This window comes from Zonotrichia albicollis, chromosome 4 (assembly GCF_047830755.1).
Source record: "Zonotrichia albicollis isolate bZonAlb1 chromosome 4, bZonAlb1.hap1, whole genome shotgun sequence".
NCBI classification, from domain to species: domain Eukaryota; kingdom Metazoa; phylum Chordata; class Aves; order Passeriformes; family Passerellidae; genus Zonotrichia; species Zonotrichia albicollis.
Window position 1 is genome coordinate 31,246,338 of NC_133822.1, and position 25,060 is coordinate 31,271,397.

A 25,060-nucleotide genomic window follows, 5' to 3' on the forward strand; every position below is an offset into this window, starting at 1 on the left:
ACTTATCTTTTTCAACTAGAGTAACAAATCAGTAGTCACATAAATGATTTCTAGACTAGAAATATTATACTAGAGGTGTTGGGATTTTTTAACTAACTCCAAGTCTATATAATGACATCTTTCAGAGACTGAAAATCACTACTGTTGTCTCTACGAACCCTTCTTTTATCAGCTACATGTGCAATAGTAGTCTCTATTGGCTCTGTAAAAAAGAGCTAATGAAGAAGAGAAATGCTATAGAAATAAACTTTGGTCTAGGAACAGGGTTCAGGCTTGGTCTTCTAAAGAACAGCTGTTCCTAGAACAGTTAACAAAGTCTGTGAATATAATGCACACAATGATGTTAAAAACGTGCATCTAAATTAGCTTCTAATTTGTAACACAAAATGTACTGTACAGTTGCTTCTTTATTTTTTTTCACTTCATGCCTTAATGTTATCTTTTTTCCCTTCTATCTTCTCCCCACTCTCTTCATTTTTGTAATCACAGTCTGGGCTAAATTAGCAATATTGTTTAAAAAAGTTATTCACATGAGAACACTGTAGAGAGGTTTACTTGTGTGAGTTTCTTGATTAACTTTCATTCTATTTCCTATTTCAACTAAGTTGGAGTGCTCTTCTCTTGAGATCTGACATTTTAATTAATATAGTCTGCATCTATTATATATTAATATCTCCTAATACAATATTAATTATACATTAATATGCTCTTTCTTTCACTTCTGAGTCAAGAACAAACTGTCTCACATAGAAGGCAATAAATGGCCAGATAGAGACCCAAAGAGTGTTTTGACATAATGATATGCTAATGATATACTGCAATTGTTATTTAGCCTGTAGCAACAAACAGCTTAGAGACTGATGGTTTTCATGAATGCATTTTGTTTATGATACCATAAGGTCCAGTGAGGAAGGGCTGTTTCCTCCTCAGTATTCCCAAGCAAGCAGACTGGTTGATGCTGGAACTTTATTCAGAGCTATCTTCAGTGTGGCAGCCTTGTGGGGAACTAGCAGGGCACATAATGAGAATGAAAAAGCAATTCAAATGTTTGAAATGAAAACTATGTTGTGAAGTTACTTTCCTTGAAAATAAGGAATCTACTTATTCACTGTGGTCAAAAATTATAGAATTCAAATGAGTTTGATGGACAGTGGTCATTAACTACTGAATTCCTTTTTGGTTTTTTTTATTTCAAAATTAATTACCGAATATTTGGCATATAATGATAACAAAAAACTAAATAAGAACGTAATTTGTATTAATTGAGAAAGCAATGTTTGACTTTACAATGACCACACTACTCCAGCTCTGAGTTGCAGCAAGGATCCCATATGTTCTTCTTGGATCAGAATGATGAGCTATGGAATATGATTTTCTACATACAACGAAGTGATATTGAGAAACTCATCATAATTTATGCTGTTAAAGTCAGTGCTCAAAAGCTGTTCAGTCTCCACCCACTACACCTTTTAAAAAGAAATTTTGTGTAAGACCAAGTATAAAGGGATTCTAATCATGGCTGGGCCCTTCGCATACCTTGATGGTCAATGACAGGTGGGGCCTCATCTGCCAGGCAAGCTGTGACAGGACAAGAGGACAGTGCCTCAAGCTGGACAAGGGGAGGTTCAGGTTGGACATCAGGAGGAATTTTTTCACCACCAGAGTTGTTAAACATTGGAATGAGCTGCCTAGAGAGGTGATGGAGTCACCGTCCCTGGAGGTGTTCAAGAAACAACGGGACGTGGCACCCAGTGCCGTGGCCTAGCTGAGATGGTGGTGGTCAGTCAAAAGTTGGCCTTGGAGGTCTTTTCCAACCTAAATGATTCTGTGATCGTATTACTGTGTTTATTAGGTCATTCAAGGTGAGGAAAGACAAGCACAAAGGGAAACATGATGCACACATCTTTTCTTGTTGACTTTTACTTTCTGTAGCTCTAAGCAGAAAAAATATTTTAGGAGAAAGAAAAATGACAGCTCTTAAAGTACTGTCTGGAATTCTTGAAGTTTAAGAAAGAGCTGTACTGCTGATTTGGGTCCTCTGCCTTTTACTTGAGACGTTATTTCTAATGAGACCATTCTTACTATGCACCTGTCCGTGAAGCTGTAGATTTGAGCTGCAATCCACAGGTGGAGGTTTATTTTCAGATCTGCATCTAGAGCTGTCCTGCTGCGGCTCCAAAGGGTTGTGCCGAGTCCCGTCAGTGCGATGCCTCGGTCGGCTGCTGGCCGTGCGCACTGTAACCACGGTGCAGGCCCAGGGAAACCCGCCGTGTTTGCTGCACACAGACCGCGGTTTCAACTCTGTAATTAACAGGCGTGAGAAATTCATCACCTAGTAATGCCTTTACTAACGGTGCTCCAAGAGGGACCATATTAACTCGTTCTGCTGCTTGAAAGATTGTTTGGGTGCGGCGGCGCCGCACGGCCGAGTAATTCTCTCCTGTCCCGACGGCCCCGGACAGCAACGAGCCCTCGGCCCGCGTCACAGACCCGTCAGGGCCGGAAGGGGCCTGCGGGGCCCCGCTGGCCCAGCGGGCGCTCCCTACGCACACGCTTATATAAGCGCCCCGCCCGTTTCCCGCGGATGGGGCTGCGCGCGCTCGGACCGGGGGGCGCGGCGCGGGCCGCGATACATAACAGGCTCGGGGGCGCGCGCGCGCCTGCGCCTCCCGGCGGAAGCGGCGCCGCCAAGAGCCGCCTCGCGGCCCCGTGCTCATCCGGGTCCCGCCGCGCCGAGCCGAGCCGCGGAGGGGGGTGGCGAAGAGCCGGGCCCCGCCCCCCGCCGGCCCGCCCCGCCGCGGCCCGCCGGCCCCACGCTGCCCCTGCGGGTGGGATTCCCGCCGGGGTCGCGGCTGCCCCGGACGCTTCCCTCTCGGCCACGGGCACGCGAGTGCCAAGCCAGGACTCCCTTTCCCCGCGCGCCGCCGGTAGGGAACACACCTCAGAAACGTGAGGGCCCGCGGTCACGTGGGAGCGGCGCCGGCCAATGGGCGGCGGGGGGCGGGGCGGAGTGGCCGGCGCAGCCCCGCGCAGTCACAGGGCGAGCGGCGAGGAGGCGGCAGCAGCACGGACGGCGTTTTCCGCGGGCAGGGCGCCGGCACCGCCTCGCAGCCACCGCCGCTCCCACCTTTCGTCCTTGCTCTCCCCGGCGCGGGGGCTCCGCGGGGTGATGCGTCCCCGCCGGGCGGCCGCTCCCGCCGTGTCCGCCGGGTCCTAGAGCCGTCCGCAGCGAGGCCCCGCGGGCCGCCCCGCCGCCCGTCCGTGCTCGCCCGGCGGCGCCGGGCCATGAACGGCCCCGCGGGCGGCGGCGGTTCCCGCTAAGCGTCCGCACCCGGCATGGGGGTGAACGCCGTACACTGGTTCCGCAAGGGGCTGCGGCTCCACGACAACCCGGCGCTGCGGGAATGCATCCAGGGCGCCGACACGGTGCGCTGCGTCTACATTCTGGACCCCTGGTTCGCCGGCTCCTCCAACGTGGGCATCAACAGGTGGCGGTGAGTGCGGGGCGCTGCGGGGGCCCTAATCCCCACGTTATGTATTCGGTCACGCCGCCTCCCCCCCATCCCCTCCCCTCCGCGCCCGATTGGGCCGCCGCCAGCGCCGGCTTGCCTCGGCTGCTCGCCCTCCCCGCGGGCCGGCGGTGTTACATAGCCAGCCCAGCGCCGGCCCGGGCTGCGGCTCCCGTGGCGCACGTGGGAGGGACGGGGGGAAGGAACTGGGAAGCCCGTGGCAGAGTGCGGACCGGCGGGCTGTGCCTTCCCGGTGAGGGGCCCGCTTATTCTCGCTCCCGAGGGCGGCGGTTCAGTGCCCGAGCGCTGGAGCTCAGAGCGGGGTTGCTGCGGGGCGGAAAACCCTGCGTGGGGCAGTCTGGAGGGCTTGCACCGTCCCGGGAACTCTGGGCAGCCGGGGACCCCGGGGCGCCTCCGTCCTGGAGAAACTGAAGCTGCTCGCTTAGCTCAGAAGTACTTTTCCAGAGTAGCGTTCCTGCACAGAAGCGTGTCACAAAATACCCTGAGTTGGAAGTGACCCACGAGGATCCTGAAGTCCAATCCCTGCATAGAACAACCCCAAGAAACCCACTGTGTGCCTGAGAGCGTTGTCTAAATTTTTCTTGAACTCTGGCTGGCTCGGTGTGCAGTGTCCCTTTCGGGAAAGTGCAGATTTGTTCCTGCACCGTCGAACCAGTTGTATTTCTCCTACCCAATATAAAAATGAACTTTACTGTGCATTTGTGACTGACACTTGCATGCTAAATGTGTGCCATAAGGCAGTGGTTAATAGGACTTCTGTGCATGCTTGTCATGTGAGATTAGTTAAAACATCACTAGGAATCTGAAAATTGTAACCCTTGTAAAATGGTTGATAATGCAGTAAAGTTTATGTATCATCTGTCCCTCCAACGTCAGGAACTTGAAATGCTAGTGAACTTAGTCTGCCCAGACTACAGTGCTGAGAAGTTGCCTAATTATGGAACATGCACAATGAAACTTATCTGAACAGTGCATCATAGAAGAATGACAAAGTTTAGAAACTTCAGGTTTTAATTGTGTTTACTTGAATGATTGTTCCTTTCAGATTTAATAATTTGTGTCCTAGCTTATACTTTACCAACCAGGTAACTTACCTTTGGAGGTTTTCAGTTTCTATTTTTTTTTTTTCAGATTTTGAGAGGTTTTCCTTACAATATTCTTGTTTTCAAGAGATATAAATACTAAAGATGCTTTTTGTAAACTTTAACTTGATGGTTATTTCATTTTCACGGACAAAAGTAACTTATTGAAGTTCATGATGTACATTTATTTTATAAGGAACTTTTGAATTTCTTTTGTTTTGGAGGGATAAATTTTTTAATAACATTTTTACTTACTGAAGAAGCTCAGAGGTCTTAATTTTGTGGTTGAAACATGAACAGCTACTTAAGTTTTAAAAGAATGTGGATAACTGGCACAAGTCTAAGTGTTAAGGAAATCACATGTTTTAAGAATACTTCATGGGTCTCAAATGTGCCCAAATTGAAATGCTGAACAGTTTTTGGTTGTATTCTCTGAGCTAGCGAATGACAAATGTGAACTTTGATTCTAGCAGAAGGAAGTTCATGTCTTCAGTGCTATTGCCCTGGTTCTTCAATGACTGTGTAATATGATCATTAGCTAATAGAGTCCTTGAGTACATATGTGTGTGATGTATTGCTGGTTGGTGTACTTAAACAGAGTTTAGAAGGCACCTAGTCCTTCCACTGCATTTTGCATTTGAAGAAAAATGCCTGGGTTTAGTTGCTGGTTAAAGGGATTGAGTTTGGGGTGGATTACAGCTCCCCTGTCCAAAGCACTTCAAGCAATCTTCTGGTACTCAAATACCGTCAAGGCACATGCTGCACATGGATTTGAGTATCAAATCTTGCTGCCTGCATAGCCTGCTTTTGTGTAATCATCAGTTTTTTTTTCAAGTTTAAAAGTACAATAGCTTTATAAAATAACTGGCTGCTAAAGCTGTATGTTTATTAAGGTTCTTCTCAATAAATTTTATTTAAATGGGTAGTTACTAGTTTGGTATGAATCCACTTTAGGTTCCAGTGGTTTTAATGAGATGTTTTTATTCAGTGCAGACACATATATTCCCAGTAGGTATACACAAGGGCTATGATGCAGTTTTTTAATTTGCCAATCTCATTTGGCATTTATTAATGAAAAAACAGTTTTCGTTCATTTTCAGTTGATGACCATGATCAAAATTGTTTCTTACATGCCTGTTGAGTAGGGTGTTGTAGTCAGAAACATTTTATTTGAGACTAGGAGCAGAAGCCCTTCAGCATTAGGAAGGTGAGTCAGATTTAACCTCCTGGTGTGAATTTACGGTGGTCTTTTCTTAATTTGAGTTGATTGACACCGAGTGTTTATTGTCCTAGTGCCCTGGGCAAAACTCTTCTCTGTCAAACTATGACTCACACAATCTACATGAGGAAGAATGGTGAAAAAATACAAGAAACCAGGAGGTTTAGTTTCTTGTTAGAATATTGTCATTCTGCAGGGTCACCAGTTACAGTTTATATTAACAAACGTGTGTTAAATCTGGTAAATAGCAACCTTTAAAACATAGGTGCTTTCTAATTAACTTTTCTGTTTAAACAGTCATGTAACAATCAGGGACTAATATTTTTGTGTAATTGCACTATTGAGCAAGTCTAATTACTAAGCAGTCACATGGTCTTACTGACCTCCTTTCTCCTGGCATTCAGCCTACCTGTTCTAAATTCGTGAATGCTACGTAACAAATGCCAGGACCTCCCTCAGCTTGCTTCTTTTTTTTTCTGGATCTGTTCTGTTTCTTCTTATTGTTCCTTTTTTTCAAGCTGTCAAATAAATCGAGATGTGCTTTCATTGAAACATGCTTTTTCTATGGGATGAGTTCACAGTGTTGTTTACAGATCAACACTTGAGAGAAAGAAGTTACTTGGTGCAGTAAAAGGTGATGTAGAAATGGTGGAGGGAGATGCCAAATGTTAAAACAACACTAAGGCTCTCTTAAAGTTTTGTCAGTTGCCCTTAAATGTTGGGCGCCAGAATTAGCTTGCCTCTGATTGTGTCAACAAAGCAGGCAAAGAATGTATCTTGCATACTCCAACAAGTAACCATTACCTACTTCTGAAAAAATGTGTTCCCATGTGCTCACAGACTTTTCCATATTAAGGAGAATGGGATCTCATGGTTAACAACATCACCTGGGGGAGAGCTTCATTTAGCCCTGGTTTTAGTACAGTGACAATTGATCACAATGCCTGTAAAGAAATGCAAACATTGTTAGTTGCTGCATAAGGATTTACTCTAGGTAATAATTTACCTCTTCTGGTTTGTCTTTTTGGGTATGTATGTCTGTCTTTGATATGCTGGTTAAAATTCTTCTTTTTTTTAACCATTCCTGAACAGATTTTACTTTTAAAATAACAGTAATTGAATTTGCTTTGTATATCTCTTAAATTTTGTGAGAGTATTGATGTTTTCAACATCTTTCAAAGTTAGCTGCCGCTATTACGGCAGATACTGGTATTGACTTCAGAGAGAGAAGAGAGGTGGGGGTTTTTTTCACACTCAAATTTCAAGTAAATAAAAAAACTGGAGAAAAAAGTTTCATTTTCAGGACAATCACTGCAATTCATGGAAGTGGGAACTTGTTTAAAAAATAATGCTTAGACATCTTTCTGTAGTATCTATTAAATTTTGCTATTCTGTGCATCTGGTTTTGAAAATATACTTTAAGTTTTTGCTTACATAGTTATGATTTGTCCAATAGAGATATGTTTGTTGAATGGGGGATTGGTGGAAAAGGTTTGTCAATAGAATTAATCTATGAGTGATTTGAATTTCATATGTGTAATTCAGGCAGGCAAAATTTGTGTATTATTCTTCATTATTTTTTGGTGACATGCTTAATATATAAAAAGGAATGCACAGAAATATTTGACTTCCCTGATGAAAACATCCCTTTAAGTTTGTTTTTATTGTGTAGCACTTAGAATGAAAATCTACTTGATTTATAAAATATATAACATGAAGCCCACCAAAGGCAGTCTGCCATTCCCTTCAATTAGACAGGGAGTAGGAAATACAACAAAAAGCTTGTGAGTCAAGATGAGGACAGGGAGAGATCACTCAGCCATTACCATTGTGAGGAAAAATAATTAATTTATTACCAGCCAAATCAGAATAGGGTAACTGAAAATAAACTTAAATTCTTAAAGCGCCTTCTTCCCGCCCCTCACTTCTTTCTGGGCTTCACTGCCATTTTCTCAACCTCCTATCTCCAAAGAACACAGAGGGATGAGGAATGGAGGTTTTGGTCAGTTCATCTAATGTTGTCTCTGCTGCTTTTTCCTCAGGGGAAGGATTCTTCACACTCATATTTCCTCCACCAGGGTCCTTCATGGGCTGTGGGTGGACAGCCTTCCTCTCAGTGGTCATCACCACAGGCTGCAGGGGAACCTCTGCTCTGGTGCCTGGAGCATGTCCTCCTCCTCCTTCTTCCTGACTTAGGAGTTTGCAGAGTTGTTTCTCTCTCATATTCTCATGCCTCTCCAGCTTCAGTGGCTCCTGAGCAGTAATGTTTTCCTCCTGTCAGATATGTTATCCCAGAGGTGCTACCTTGGCCAGTGAGCGGCAGGTCTGTGTTGGCCTGGAGAGACAGACAGAAAGTTTCCAGCAGCTTCTCACAGGAAGCCACCTTGTAGCCCCCCAGTACCCTGACTTGTGGCCTTGCAAACCCAGTGCAACCCAGCACACCCTCTAATGAGTGCCTTCAGCTCTAGAGTGGCGTGTGCCTCTTGGAGCACTTCTGTTCGCCCAGCCCACTAAACTGAGGGTGATTAATCTGTGCAGCTTCTTTCCAGAAGTTGTATTTTCAGATGGGAACTGCGGTACCAGCAGTTAGACCGGAGAAACCCCCCACACCCCTAGGCTGCTCACCTATTCTCTTCCACAGAAAAACATTTTTTACCCCAAAAGTGCCTGCAATTCAGCAACTCCCTCTATAATTTGTGTTATAAGATCTAGCCCTATGATTTACAAAGTACGTCATTGAGGCACACTGACGTATGTCCTCATGGGTTTAATCCTGCACTGTTGATGAAAGGGTTGGTTCCGCCCTTTTATGATAGCACACAACCCTGTGGTGAGCAAGTTTAGCTCATCAATCTGTCCAAAAGAGATTAATTACCAGTTTTGGTGGGATTAGCTCTGTGGTAGATTGTGCCAGCAAAAAGGTCACCATAGTAGTAGTGAAGAGGCAAAGAGTGGGAAGGGCAGGTACCATTTCTTTCAGTGGCAATATAGATTTGAGTCAGATTACAATGGTCATAACACTCTTGGCCTGCGTTGCTCATGTCTGCAGTAACCACCAGGTGTTTTTTGGAAGGGGATTATTGGTTTCTTCTGTGGCTTGCCATTTTTTGACACTCTTTGAAGTGATATTGCTGAAAATAAGTATTGGCCTTTTTACTGTGTTGGGGAAAGATGCAATTTCTTTTTTATCAAACTGTCAGAATGTGAGAAATAAGCCTGCTAGCTGAGATATTACACTGTGCTTGTTTCCTTATTTTGGTGAATGATCTTGTATCACCAGATTCTGTAAAGTAACTATTATTCAGTTGGACAAGAAGACTGCACTGGTTGGTGTGGAGGGAGCATGTGGTACTGCAAGTTGAATTGTGCTCAGAAAGTTGGTTTTTCTAAAATAACAGTTACTATAGGCCAGAAGAATTATAGTGAGCATCTATACAATCTGGCCTCCAAGGCTGATCTTGAAGGAGGCTTAATTGCTCACGTTAAGAAATTTTGAGGTTTTAGACACCTGGTTTTACATCACTAATCTCCAGGTTTGAGGATGTCCAGAGAAGATCTGGGTCAAGTGTTCTTGATATGTAATAGTATGTGGACTTTGAGTATTAAAGGGAGAAATGTGATTTTGAAACAAGTCCGTAGGAGTTTTTTAGTCTTCCTTCTCTTGGGACCAGTATTCTATTTTTGTTTTATTTTACAAAAGTACCAATAGACCACATTCTTTATTTGAGTAGGGCAAGGCAATCTGTCCACACCTCATAGTGTTTCCTGCTCTAGTCACAAACAGAGAGGGTGACAACCCCCAACAAACACCATCTGTGATGAATGTAAAAGCAGCTTTTTTTTAGGCAATCAAGAATTCAGATTTTTTTTTTCCTAAACTGATCAGTATGTGGCAGTGTCAATGAATTCTGCATCTGCTCTTCAAAGCAAGTTATTTTATATTATCATTCTCTTTTGGACATTTTAATACAAAAAAATATGTTTTCCTCCAGTTTGGGAAAATGTCTTTATCCCAACAAATGGAAACTACTCTTTAAATATGTTATGCAAATATTGCAGAAAAGCCTGTTTATCATTGTGCACTGCCTGAACTTCTCAGTTTCTAGCAGTTTATCTACAGCATGGAAGCCTTTATTTTCAGAACTGGTTCTTTTCCATACCGTGTCTCAGTGCCTGGCAGGTTTTCAGGTTAGTTATATAACCTGTGATAGGAGGAAGGTCAAGCTGCCGGCAAAGTCGGCCATTTTTTCAGTGTAGAAGTCACTCTAAAGTCTGTGATGTTATGAATTTGCATACTGAAAGAAACCCTTTGCTTTTGGGAATTTTGTGACCTTCCCATAGTGACCTAAAAAGGCAAAAGTCAGCTTGAGCATGAGTAGGTTGTGAAAGTAGTGTAAGAGTATGTGGCTTTGTGTTCCATGGGCTTAGTAATTTGCTTATCACATTTTAGCAGGTTTAATAGCCATACCTTTGGCTACCCCTAGGAAAGGACTGGATTTGATTACCAGGGTGAGAACTTCATAGTATTTTGGTGCAATACATTTCACTTAGATTTCTCAGAACTCTTAATTTAACATGGAGCAAGGTTAGTTTCTGTGCTTCTGTGTACTTTTGGCTTTTACATTCTTTGCAATCTAGGTCAAGAGGTGAGTTATAATTGCAGTGTTCTTCTAACCCTGCAGCCTCCATTTGTTTTTCAGGTCACCATAAAGCATTTGCTTTCACTGCTTTGGAGTTTTGTGAGTGTAAATGATTTTTTTACAAGGGAGCAAAACTTCAGTGGAGGTGAAGGATAGACTGGAAAGGGCAGGTCAATATTTCAGTGTTCTGTTTCAAGTGTGTAAGTGGAGATGGCTGTGGCAAAAGTCCGCGAGGCTGTCTATACTTTTGGAATAGTTGAAAATTGGAGTGCATTCCAATTACCAGTGGAGATAATAAAAACCAACACATGAGTTTTGTTAGCGTTAGTTTACACAGTAGGTGAGCTGCAGTGAACAGAACTTCCTAAAGTATGCACTTTTTTTTTTTTGTAAATTCTGTACTTCGATTTTTTTAAAAAACTATTTATTTTTAAATTGCATTAGTATTTGAAAGGTCTAAAATTCAACATTGTTAAACCTGGGTAGGAAATAAGAATATCATAATAGTCAGGGTTTTGGAAGTAAACTAGTAAATTCAGGTGTCAAACTATTGCTTAAAATCTCTAAAAAAAAGTGCTAGTGCAACAATTTTTTTGCAGTAAGATAAAACCTGTTCAGTTTTATCAGAGATGGAGGGGATTTCTTCCACGGAACATTGGTTAGGATATGTCCTGCCTATCTGATTTCTGTATTAATAGGCATGTGATGTACATCTGAGCTTTTGTGTTATGCATTGCTTCCTCCTACAACTAAACTAGAGAAATTTTCTGGACCTGTTTTAGAAGTTTACTTTATCTCAATGTTTCTTAATTTATAGAAAAGCATTTCCTTTTCTATTCATTCTCATGCATTTCTTCTTTAATGTCTGTATGTTTGTGGCTCTTTCACAGACATGAAAAGTACAGGCTGTAAAATTCTTGTGCTGAAGGTTTGTAACTTTTCAGAACACAAACCCGTATCCCTTCAGAATTCAAACCAGAAAAGTTGAAAAAATTCTCTTTAAGCTCAAATGGAGAAGTTGTGAAGTATGAACATATGTTATTAATTCTTCAGTGATGGAGATTAAATATCTACAGTACAGGTTACTTAGGAACAATTACTATAAGGAAAACTTGGAATTTTCTATCTGTTATCTATCCAGTGTATGAAATCCATGACCTAGGAAATGCTTTATTTTTTATAGTAAGGAACTTGTGGAGTTCAGTGCTTGTGGATCTTTTTTTTTTTGGTTTCTCACTGCCAGTGTTCTATTGACCTTGTCGGTGAGGGGTAAACTGTGCTGCTATTGAGAGAGAGAGAAAAAGTGACTGAAAAAACAGAAATGAGGGTGATTTGCATCAGACAGAGAAATAAATAAATAGGCAACTTGTTTATGTAGGCTGCTTATTACTTCATGCCTTGTGTAGTTCATAAAACATGATCATGGTTTGAATGGTTGCAGTTTTGCTGTGCACTAAAGATACAGAACATCATGGCAAACATCTCAATTTCGCAATCTGTGCAGTTCTGAAGTACTGGGGAAGCATCCAGAGAGTTGCGATACGGCATTTTATAGAGCAGCTGGCATTGAAAATGGCTTTGATTTCTAATATATTTGATTCATTGAAGAATGGACTAAATCTTGTCTTGCTATGTTCTCTATAGAGTTTCCTCTGCGTTGAAATTTTCTGTCTGGAAATCCTGTAACATCAAGTGATTTTCTTTTCATTCTTTCTTCTTCATACTTAATATTCTAGAGACTAAACAAGCTAATTTTTTTTTCCAGAAGTCTTAAAGCTGAAGAAAACATTGTGGCTTTTAGCAGAGATTACCTAATATTTTTTCCCTTTTTCCTGTCTGAAAGCAAATGCTTTCTCATGGGAGAAGCATGACTACATCGGCAAAACTGAGACATGCATTTAAAAGAAAATATTCTACACAGCAATTTTTGCTATCCAGGTTTCAGAAGGGTCTTTGGGGGATGAGGTTGCAGTTCAGTTTTGTTCGTTGTAAGTCTTGCTAATGAACTCAAATGCGAAACCATGCAGGTCTTAATGGGAGTGATCAAGCCAAGGATGGCATCTGAATTATTTGTTTTATTTGTGTTGCCTAGGGATAATTCCTGTGACTTTCCTTCATTGCTTTTCAGTAGATGACAGGCTGGGTCTAGTTTACTATGTTTTATCCATGTTTCTTTTTAGAGAGTGTAACTGTTTGCTGATAACTGCCCTTGCACAGTATTTCCCAAATCCTGTGAATGTTTCCTTAAAGGTCTCTATGAGAGACTTCAATTTTTTATTTTTTTCTCTAGCATACTTTTTCATTTGTATGCCCTGGAAACATTTCCTAGTATGCCATAAACATTTCTTCTGTTTATAACAAAGGAAAAAGTTGTAGGTTGCTGTGATATTGACAGTTCTGCTTTAATTGCTTTCTATTTTCCTCTTTTATTTCAAGGCTTTTGTAACCTGAGGAGACCTGTGTAAAATTAATTTTCATCATATAGTCATTGTGCTTTTCCTTTTACTGGTTGAAATTTTCTTTCCGTAAGCTAGTTGCCAATAAATTTACTGTTGAGGAGTACTTTATTTCAGCAGTAGTGTGTTTTTCTTCTAAACCATTAAGAAAATCGTGAGTTTGTGGGGGATAATGTGAATGTTTCTATTTTTACAATTTAGAATTTGGCTTTTTGCATTCTTTTGAATGTAATTCCACCAACCTCTCTTTTCCAGTCCCAGCATTGAAACATTGTGTTTGTTAAAGCAAAATTCTTCAATGCTGCATTTGCAGCATTTGAAGAAATTCTTACTCCAATTCTTTACTGCTTCTGTAGGAGACAGCATGATGAAGCTTTTATTTTTGGCATTGGAGGTCACACTTTGAAACAGAAAAGTGTTACTAGTAATTGTGTGCTGCTCTTTCAGCAGCAGCCTCTCCTATTTCTTTTCATAATCCTGCACTTGTTTTCCTTTTATTAGTCTGTCTTTATTCTGGAATAAAGACAGTTTGTCTTTGCAGTTGTTGCTCTGTGGCTTGTCAAGTGCAGTTGTAAAGTAAAAATAATTTTTAGGCTTTTTGGGTGTTTTTTTTTACTGTCTTGTTTGACAAGTATGGGATTTTTCAGGAACAGTTATGTCATTGTAAGTGGCTTGTTCCCCAATGAAACAATGCAGGAAATTAAAAAAAAATTCCACTTGCAGTACTATATTGTCACCAGTTGCAGTATTTTTCCTGCTGAACTTAGAAATTTTAGGAATACCTAAGGTAAAGTAAGCTTTGGAGAGCCTTTTTGTATGTTCTTTGTTTTTGAGCTGTATTAGCTGTCAGAAGCTTTGTGTCGATTGGAGTTTTAATTATGGTGTACTACATGGTAATGCCTAGTTTGGAATTTTTCTTTTCTTGGAATGAGTTTTCTTTTGCTTAGAAATGTTTGTCTCTTGTGCTTGTCTCTTTAATTTTACCTTGAATGAAAGCTTTTGAACTTGATTGAATACATTGATCAAAAAATACCAAAGTACAAGTCAGTATGATTGATGTTTGAAGTCTTGTCTTATTTCTACAGAGATAATTATTTCCCTCATTAGTTTAAGAGGTGATATTTTTTTCTTTGTCATAAGGGAAAATGCTGATTTTAACAGCAGCAGTAAACAGGGAATTATGTAATTGTCAGCATTTCTTCCTTTGTGGTACCTTTTGGTCTCCCCCCTCCAGTGCATGCAGGGTTAAATAGGGTTTAAAAACATGTGAGCTTTACCTGCCATTCACCAGGGTTTTTCTTTTATGCAGATTTAATGTTATTTAGACCTGTAATAAAGGATGGTGTCCATTAGCTTGTGCTTGGGTGGTGGTACAGGAACAGCCTGTTTGTGCCGAAGTTCAGTGCCAGCTGTTGAGTCTGGCGGGGGACACGCTGTTCATGAGCGCCTGTTCCTTTTCACACCTTCCCCTTCCATTCTTTGTCAGCTCCTCCGGCTCTGAGCGCTGCTGAGGCACTTTGTGAGCTCCGAGCACATACTGGGTTTCATGTAACCTTTAGCCACCGACGCTTCTGAGCGCGACACGGAGGAAGAGCAGAACTGACACAATGCTTGTACCTGCTCAAATGAAGCCTTTCTCTGTCCCTGCTAGGAATAAAGTTCAGCTGTGGTACAGGAATCGTCTCTGAGCAGCTCCGTAGGGAAGGAATATTTGGGATCTCGCTACAACTGTTACATATGACTGGAAAAGTAGGTCATTGTGGCAGGGAGTAGTCCAAACAGCCGCCCGGTTGCTGCAGCAACGACCTACTTTACGAAACTATTTTTGTTGATTCATATTGAAATGTTCTTCTTGAAAGTGCTATAAGGAAATGATCAGGTTAGGAGATATGTAACAGTGGAAGCTGCAGGCTTTGTGGACGACTCCTGCCCTCCTCCTTCCCCTCGCCCCTGCCTCTGTGGTCTTGTCCCCTGATGTTGAATATAGGAGGATTAAAGCAAATAAGGTTTCTATTCAGCTGTTCAGGGGAACAGCTTTTTTTTGTCTGAAGGTTCTGCATAACAATAATGCCTATCATTGGTGATTATGTTTCCAGAATTCAGAGCCTACAAATATTCCCCTGTAAATATTGTCTACAGAAATAACTTTAGAGTTAAAACAAAACAAACAAACTAGAGAACCACCTTTTTCTTGGAAAAAATCAAATCTTGCTTGAGCACTGGAACAGACTCCCCAGGGAAGTGGTCACAGCACCAAGCCTGACAGAGTTCAAGAAGTATTTGGACGCCACTCTCAGGCACATGGTGTGATTCTTGGGGTTGTCCTGTCAGGGCCAGGGAGTTGGACTCGTTGGTCCTTCTGGGCCCCTTCCAACTCAGGATATTCTATAATTCTATGAGTATCACTCTTCTGGAATGCTCTTAGTTTCTCTTGATATTCAACTGCTCTTATACTAACCACTTTTCTCCAACAAAGTTTATCCTCATTCAGGAAGGTGGGCTTGGTGCCTGCCTCTTTCTTTCTTTTCTATTTTTTTTTTAATTGGCAGTGTTGTTGTCTGAGTCTTCTCTTTTGCTATTAATTCTAATCCTCACACAAGCAAACTGGAAAAAAGTACAGCGATTCTGTATAAAAGGATGTTCTCCAATTGTCTACCTTTATTCTTTCAACAAAGTAATAAAAAAAGCTGTCACTGGTGTTTAGGAAGTGAATTTTGGAAATCCACTCCTGTCTTCTAATAGGAATGGGTAGAGGGGGAAAATATAAAAGTACAGTTGTTACAATAAATGTTTAATTCTTCATAAAATCTTTATCTAAGCTACTATGGCTTGGGCAGAGATGACTGAGTATTATTCCTTAGTTATGAGAATCTTCTATTTAACTGTCCTGTGTAAATTTTTAAGATCAGTTTAGTTACTTCAAGTGATGTACCAGCTGTTGGTCCTGACCTTCAGTATTACAGAGAGCTGCTGTAGTTGTGGCAGATGAGGAGAGCACATTTACCTAGAGGTCATTGGATTATTTCATCTATTGTGTTTTGAGCTATACTTCAGTTCTGTTTTCTAGGTCTTATGTGACTGAGCTCTTTGCATCTCCTGCCTCAGCCTCTGCAGCAAGAGTTGGTGTTACCTCCACTAGCCTGCCCACATGCTGAGTTAAGGACAAAGCTGCCACATAGTTGAGGACAAAGTGGAGATTTTCAGGATTTCTGCAGCTTGATAAACAAATCTGCTGTGCTTCAGTTGTTTGGAGGGGGGTGTAAATGTTTTTTTTCTACATCATTATTACTCAAAACCCTGCATATGCCTTCAAGTTAACTTTGTGTTCAGCTATAAATGACTATAACTAATTCAGCTCTAAATGACTTTGTATTCAGCTATAAATTTCAGCTTTGAAAGACTGGTTCAGAAAATGTTGGCATTTTGATTCATAACAGTAGCAATGAGAAGTTAAGATAATGCTGAATGTCTGACCACCATAAGGTGAGCACCAGTCAGTTTTAATTAAGATTTCCAGAAATAGCTTCAGGATTTTTTTTTTTTTAGTTTTTGAAACTTTCTACCAATTTCTATGCTTGCTAAAGGATTTCAGTTCTATCCTTAATTGTCTGCTATTAGTTTAATAGATTTTTGAGATATGGGAAGCCAGAGATGATGGAATTCTATGTTAAAGACTTGAAATTTATCCAGTGTAGTTGAGAAATATATTTATTTAAGCCAGTGTTTTATTTCTAGGAAACATAAAACTGCAAAATTTTACTAGCACTAATTGTAACCTTAAAGAGGTCACTTTAATTTAAGGAGAGGAAGAAGGTTTTATTAATGTAAATTAAGGGCAGTATAAAATCCGTCTTTTAGAATCAGATTACAAGACTGTCTTGTTGGAGTGCTCTTATTGTGCTTGTTCTTTTTAAATGAGCCTTAACTGTCATGGACAGCTTAGATTGCTGAAAGTAATGTGGCTGAAATATTTTATAAAGCAGGCCAGCTCTTGTTTAATTACATCAAGCCTTAAGAGCTGCTAATTTAAATAAGAGAACTTGGATGCATGAGAATAAGTTGGTTTAAATTTATGTATGACCGTGTCTGTATTCTCAAGTAACTCTAATTTTGTAATTTGCTTCTAGGTAATATTTCCCCAGTTGTCTCCGGTACAATTTGTTTGCTCTTGGTTTTCCTTTATGGATCCAACTAGATTCTCTCTGGAGAGAACAGACGTAAACAATTAAAGTCAAATAATAAATACTTTGATTTATCAGATTGGAATTAGGGTATTTGAAAAAAAATAAACACAGAATATGTACATTGAAGAATAAAAGACACTAAGAGAGAGATTTAGGAAGCTGTAAGCCTGTTAGTCTTCTATCACCAGCAGACTGACCTTTGTAACGTTAAGTAATTTGAGATGTTCATTTCAAGTTATATGAGAATAATTTGGGTGAGTAATGGGTGCCCTTTGAATGTGAATTTAAGATCCAGACTTCACAGAAGCTAAATACACCATTTGCTGTGATGTATGGCTCACAAAATAGGAACCAACTTCATAGTGCTATTTCATGGAATCACAAAATGGTTGGGGTAGGAAGGGACTTAGGAAATCATCAAGTCCACCTCCCCTGCTAAGGCAGATTCACCCAGAGGAGATGGCACAGATGTGTCCAAGTGGGTTTTGAATATCTCCAGGGAAAGGGGCTGCAACCCCTCTGGAGCTTGTTCTACTGATTGTTCACTCCCACAGTAAAGATGTTTTTCTTCATATTCAGATGGAGCTTCCTGTGTTGTAGTTTGTGCCCATTGTCCCTTATTCTGTCACTGGGCATGGCTGAAAAGAGTCTGGTCCGTCCTCTTGACACCATCCTTAAGATATTTGTCTGCGTTGATAAGATTCCCTGTCAGTCATTTCTTCTCCAGACTACACAGGCTGGTGTCTCTCAGCCTTTGCTCATTAGAGAGATGCTCTAGTCCCCTTATCCACTTTGTAGCCCTCTCCTGGACTTTCTCCAAGAGCTCCTTGTCTTTCTTGAACTGTGCAGCCCAGCATACCCACCCACAACCCTGGACATATCAGTCCAGACAAGGCCTCACCAGTGCGGATCATCTCCCCTGACCTGCTGGCAATGCTCTTCCTAATGCATCTCAGAAAGGCACACTGCTGGCTCCTGGTTTAACCTGTTGTCCACCAGGAATCACAGGTCCTTCTCCGTAGAGCTACTTTCCAGCAAGACAACATTTAACCTGTACTGGTACTTTCATGCACTTCTGAAATGAGAAGTGACCTTTCCATGGCCATGACCTTTCAAAGATGATGGAGAGTGGATGGTGATATCTGCCAGCTCCCTCAACACTCATGGGTGCATCTCATTGGGATCTATGGATTTCTGAATGGCAGGCTTGACTGAAGGATGTCTAATCTGATCCTCCTTGACTAAAGGAAAATCTTCATTTTCCTGGGCTTTCTCTGTTGCCTCCACGCTCAGGGATTCCTGGAGTCTGGCTTTAGCAATAAAGACTGAGCAAAGAAAGCATTCAGTAACTCTGCCTTCTCTACATGCTTTGTCACCAGGGCATCCACTTGATTCAGCAGTGTGCCCATGTTTCCCTAGTGTTCCTTTTGCTACAAGTAGCAAAAGGTAGGAAAGAATAAACTTTTCTTGTCATACTTGACATCCCTTGCTAGATTCCATTCCAAATGGACCGTAGCATTCTTTGTCATATCCCTGTGTAATCTGACAGCATGCCTTTATTTCTCCCAAGTGCTCTGTCCTGTTTTCCATATTCCATAAACATTCTTCTTGTGTTTCAGCTTTGTCAGAAGCTCCTTGATTATCCATACAGGTCTTCTGATGCTTTTAATTGATTTCTTACTAATAGGGGTGCACTGGTCCTTAGCTTGGGAGAAATGATGCTTGAGTACTAACCAGTGCCCTTGGACGTCTCTACCTTCTGGAGACTTAACCCGTGGGATTCTTCCCAGTAGGTCCTTGAAGCAGCCAAAAGTAGATCTCCAAAAGTCCAGGGTTGTAATCCTGCCTATTACCCTGCTTCCTTCATATTTGGGGGATTATGAATGTCTTTTGAATAGGAGAAAAAATTTGTGTTTCCTTTCTTTGGGGAATGCTAACCTTGAAAAGTTAGTTCAGTTGGAAAGAAATTATTGAGGGATGGTATGTAAGTAAATGCCAGCTTTTTGCCCAATGTGAGATAAGTTTGATTCAAATGAGTTTGTTGATCCTAATTGAGCAGTACTGCTTGCTGTGGTTGATGTTCTATTCTCTCTCCGTATCTGAAATAGTCTTTCTTCCTTAGTGTCAAAGAGGATGCATCCAAAAGGACTCAGCTTGGAGAGATTGAATTTTAAACATGGTTTTCTCTTGATTATGGCTCAAAGCCCTTTCTTTCATCTATTTTCAAAGAACTGCCTTTTTTTTTTCCCCTGGGAACCCCTTTTACAGCTGTACCTGGGCTTGGATGTGTCTTGCATTTGTCGTCCATCACAACTCTGCTTTGGCTTAAAGATTATAACAGTAATAAACATTAGGGGAAAAAAAGCCAAGAGACACACATCATGGGCAGTATTTGGGTTTGTTTTTGCAAGTGGATCAGCTGTACTAAGTTATGAAAGATGCTGTAGTTCTGATTTTCTCTCTAAAGGAGCTGTTTTTTCTTCACTGACTGTAGAGCAACCCTGCAGGAGATCAGTTAACTCCCACAGCTACTTCACTTAAGTATCTAGAGTTTAGTAATGTGAACTTTTTCCTACTCTTGTGTATAAGCTCAAAGGATAATACCTTTATGAAATGTATTATTGTATGCCCCTTTAGGATGTGGAAGTTGGATGTGGGATTCGTTGAAACAATGTGGTACAATAAGGGATGCCTCTGTGACCTTGATTTGGTAACAGAAAAATACTGTTGGCTGGCTGCCAAAGGATGCTGTGGAGTGTACATAACACTTAAATCCTGTCTGAGCTTAATCTTCTTAGAGTTTCGTAAGAATATACTGCTTGCACTAAGACATGTTGGTTGGTGACAGTCCAGCAGGAAAATATACTGATAAAATACTAAATATTTGTATAAAGGGACATCAAGTTTGAGATACTTCTCAGTGCCTCATACTCAGTTTTGGTTTTTGATTTGGTATTTGCATTGTGATTCCTGTTCAAATTAGTATGAGGCGTATATTTGCCTTATGCTGAAATCTCCTTATAACCTAATCAGGCATATGGCAAAGTATGTGTGAAGGAAAAATGCTCTTTCTCTCTCTGAAGAGAAATAAAGGGCGCATGATTTGTGTGATTAGGGTCTAATGTTGTAAGTTATACTCTTGCTAATAAAATGTGGTTGGTATAAACAGTGTGTAATATTCTTTTTTATTGAATCCAGACAGCTCCACTAAACTCTGAAAGATGAAGGAAGAGTATCCAATAGCATTGTTGGAAAAAACAATTGAACAGGGTAGTAAAGCTAGCAGGTATTAGGCTGCCTAAGATAATTTTGATAGACAAAGTCTGGGTGGCAGTCAAATGCCCATAACAACATGAGTTTCTTCTTTGACTGAGCTTTTCTATTGATGGAAATCAATGGCTTGGTGTGAGAACTAGTGAATAGATAAAAGGTACTTAAAAAGAGAGGTTAAACACAACTTTGGATTGGTTGCTGGAAGTTGATCAGTCATGGGTGAAAAGTATTAAATTTAGGAACAGAACAAGTTTTAGCAGTGTTCCTTTACACTGAAATTCTTAAACTTCCGTGCAGAATGAGAGAGGCTAGCTAAATTCCTATATTTTGTGTGTCTCTGCAGTCTAACACTCCTGCTAATGGTCAAATTCAGAATCTGGATTAGTTCAGAAAACTTATTCTTAATGGTTTAGCCCACTAGCATTTTCAGATGTGAATAGCACCTGCAAGAGTAGTCACTGCATTTTAAGTCCCCTCAGTTCCCAGCATCTGCCCTCATCTTGTACTGGCAAGGATGGTTATATGTTATTGTGATTTCTGGGTGTTCATTACTCCTAAAAATAACCCCAAACAAGACTTAAGGGTAGCCTTAAATAGTGTGTCTATAGGTATCCTTCTTGCAGGTCTCCTCCCTAACTAAAATTGTTACCTTTCTAACAAGCTGCTTCTGACTTCTTCAGAGTATAGTCTTTAATCATGTTAATAGTGCAGAGCTAGGAACATTGTGTAATGTAGTGCTTGCTTTAGCTTATTTTGTTAATGGTTAACTTGTTAACAATTACTTATTGAAGTTTTTGAATAGCTACTTTGATGGTATCAGTTTCTTTCAGTTGCATGATAGCTAAAATTATGAGCTGTATTATACAATTATTGCCAGTTTCTGGCAATTAATTTGTATTTTAGATCCCGAGCATACCCTGTTGATTGACAGCAAAGAAGGTTTGTGGTGTTTCTTGAAGTCAACTGCTAAGATTTTATGTGCATGTGTTTTAGAGAATGAAGTCTTCAGCAGCTTTCATGAAAGTTCTGAATATCATAATTAGATGTCTCTGGCAAAATTGTGTAATGCTCTCTAAGAATGTTGCTTGCAGACAGGGATGCTTTGCATCAGCATCTTCCTCATGTTAAAATACGTAAGTCTTTTCTGCCTCCCTCTATTATGTCAGTGCTGCATGTACCTCACATTATTTGCTACTGTGAAATTATTAGTGAACATTTCCTTCTGGTTTGCCTAAGGGATGTTTGAGATCAGATACAGAAAACTGGGCTGATGCTCTAATGTGATAAAAATTATCTGGGCATCCTTTTTGTGTGTATTAATAAAGTTTTTAGCTCATATAATTCATTCAAAGTGCAAAAGGAAGTGCTTTCCCATTGACTATTAGGTTAAGGGAAAAAAGTTAGTTTAGATTGCAGACTCAGAAACGTGGCCTGGTATTGTAGGGGGAGATTTAAATATCTTCTCATTGCCAGAGTCTGGTATAAAGTATAGTAGAGTTTAAGCCTAGTAGCTCTTACTTCATAGTTGTTATGAAGAAACTTTGCCTCTAGACCTCATTTACTGAAAAGAAATACTTTTTATGTGATGGAAGTTTCATATTCATTTTCAGTTCATAGACTAATTTACCATTCCTGTGAAACGAATGTGTTTGTGAGCATTTTGGTGGATCTTTTCAGAGAGGAAGTTCAGGTAATTTTGCATTCAGTTAAAGATGCTGTGCTGCTTCTCTTAAATTTTAGGGGTACTAATGAGAAAAAGAGGAGGTAAAAACTTTATGACAAGTAGTTGATTTGATTATTTATGTTTCTTGGTATGTTTTTAAAAGTGATTATTTAAGAAGGTTCATATTTAATTGAATAAGGCTCTTTGCAGGGGAGATTGGACTAGATGACCTTCAAAAGTCCCTTCCAACCCAAACTATTTTGTGATTCTATAAATCTGTGTCAAGGCTTTTATGTTAGTCAACTTCTATTAACACTTTAATAAAAAATACCTTTAGATGTAGTATAGCATAAATACAGTGGATGAAAACAAAATAAGTGATTAATTAGTTTCATCACATTTTGTTAAAACATGTTTGGTTCGACTGAAAGAATCAAATATGCTTACTAAATGACATTCTTCTTCTGAGTAACTGTGAGCTGAGTGTGTGTTCTGGAAGTCACAAGTATTCTTTTGCATTGCTATTACTCTAGATATTGTAAGGTCACTAGAGTTTGATTTGGTCTGTTATTTTTGAACAATGTGCTTTCCGCGAGTGTTGCAACACAAGCTGTGGTTGGGCTGTTTCTAATTTGTTCTGGTTTTTGTTGAGGTAAAGGGGAGTGGGTGTGTCCTCTGGCCACCCTCCTGCTCTCTTCCTAAATATGTATAACAGTTTTGAGTCTACACTGTTATTCGTACCTGAAAAAGTTTTATGGAGATTGAAATGCTGGAGTGTGGTGAGAGATAAGAGAGATAATAGAGAGGATTTGGGGAACCAACAAATAGAGATTAAACAGTATTAAGGGCAAGTTTAGGGATCTTGGATGTGAATTGGAGACTGGGTCAGTGCATGTTAGCTTCTTGAATAGGATTTTGTTCCAAGCCCAGACTAGAAGTTATATATTGTGATCAGTCAGGTAGGAAAAGAGACTGAGAAAATAGAGAGAACTGAAATGCCAATAGGAAAAAAAATCAAGTTTCTTGAAATACAGGAATAGTTATGAATATTTTATATCACCAGTTTCTTTCCGTAACCTTTCCCTCTACTCTGTGAGATGAATTTAGACAACAAAGAAACAAGCCAGTGTAACAAGAAAATTCCAAACAACGAAACCACAAAAAAAAGAAAAAGGCAGCAAAAAGCCCTGACCATCTGGATTATTCTAAAGGTATCCAGAGCAGTATTACAGTTTGTCTTCCTAGTGATTTGTGAAGTATATGTGAATGCATATGCTCCTTGAAAGTGCGATTCACATGGATAAGGCTAATTATCATTCCAGGTTTAAAAACCATGCGAAAATGAAGCTGTAATTTTCAGAGTCCAAATAAAATTGACTTTGTCCTAGGGACATGGGGCTCAAGTTCTCTCTGATAGAAGCATATGCAACTCTCATCTGATTCTTAAAATAACTCCTGCATGGTTTCTAACTGAATTAGCATAGAGAAGTTTCTTCTTCTTTTCTAATTACCACAGAGTTTTTTCAAAACAAAACTGGGCAAAGTGAGAAAAAATAGGCATTTATGGTTTGTTCCAGTTGTTAAGCATCTAAACATGGTTTGCCAGCCAAGAAGTCATTGTATTCTTTTGTGCTGGCTGCTAAGACGCCTGCTCTTACTGTTTCAGGTCAAGTGAGCCACACATTGTAGGTATTTAATAGCAGCCAGGGGAGGTTTGTCCCAGCCTTTTAGATACTATTTTTGATAAGTTTTTTCCCCATGTAAAGTTGGAAGCAATGTGTATTAGGTAGGCATCACTTACATATTGCTAAATACTTAGAAAATGGATATTAGCAGGTTTACAGCAATCATGTATGCTATGTCCCTCCTAGAAGGCGCAGCATTTTCATTGTATCTGGTTAGCTTTTAGGATTTGTCTTCAAAATCTAGGGGCGAATGAACTCCTGATTTTAGTAAACCTGGTTGCTCAGTGCCTTTGTCCTCATAACATGCTGGGCACTTGCAGAGCTGCTCCTGCCCTCCCATGGTAGCTGTGCCCCTTGTCAGCAGGTGCAGTCTCCAGCTGTCCTGGCACTGCTGCTCCTGCCTTGCTCTCAGGCAGTTGCTCCGGAGGTGTTATTGCTGTGGCCTTGCACCTGCACAGTGTCATTACAGCAGGGTTGCTCAGGAGTAATGGACTGCAGGGTGGGAATTGCCTCTTTCTTTTTCCCCCTTTGGGTGTAGCTTGTGGCTTATGGCAGGGGATGCAATAATGTGTGAGCACAGAAATTAATGACCAGCAGGCGCTGACTCAGCAGTTGCCCTGATCAGTATGTGCTCTGCTGAGTGCCAACAGCACTGTAAGGAGTGACTGAGAGGGCTTGAGCAGCTCCTGGTGAAATGTATGTTGTTAGTACAGAATTACAGAATTGTTGGGGTAGGAGGGGACCTCTGGAGATTACCTAGTCCAACTGTCCCTGCTAAAGCAGGTTCACCTGGAGCAGGTTGCACAGGATCATGTCCAGATGGGCTTTGAATATATCCAGGAAACAAGACTGCAGCCTCTCTCTGGGCAGCCTGTTTCAGTCTTGTGTTACCCACAAAAAACTTTCTCCTTATATTCAGATGCAGTTTCTGGTTTAATTTTGTGCCTGTTGCCCCTTGTCTTATTGCCAACCGTTGCTGAAAAGAGTCTGGCCCCATCCTCCTGACACTGCTTTTAAGATATCTGTATGAATTGATAAGATCCCTCTCAGTAATCTGCTCCAGACTACACAAGACCAACTCTCTTAGTCTTTCCTTGTAAGAAGGATGCTGCAGTCTCCTCACCATCTTTGTAGCCCTCCTCCAGACCCTCCCCAGTAGTTTCGGGTCTTTCTTGGCCTAGGGAGCCCAGAATTGAACTCAATACGCCAGATGTGGCCTCACCAGGGCAGAGTAAAGGGAGAGGATCACTTCCCCTTAACCTGCTGATCACATGAAAAATATTAGGAGGAGCCACTTGTTAGACTGAAGAGAGTCCAGGGGAAGGGCA

The 25,060-nt window shown here is 40.9% G+C and overlaps 1 protein-coding gene across 2 annotated transcripts in view; it reads left to right on the forward strand.

Annotated features, from left to right (window-relative positions):
• Positions 1–3,029: 3,029 nt before the first annotated feature.
• The window catches only part of CRY1 (cryptochrome circadian regulator 1), a 39,689-nt gene continuing 17,658 nt past the window's right edge, over positions 3,030–25,060 (forward strand). The window contains exon 1 of one of the 2 annotated variants that reach the window (XM_014269991.3): positions 3,030–3,494. In XM_014269991.3, coding sequence (XP_014125466.2) covers positions 3,337–3,494 — 158 coding nt within the window. In that variant the 5' untranslated portion in view covers positions 3,030–3,336. The remainder of the gene's footprint in view (positions 3,495–25,060) is intronic. The other variant, XM_005491170.4, reaches the window with a different exon arrangement.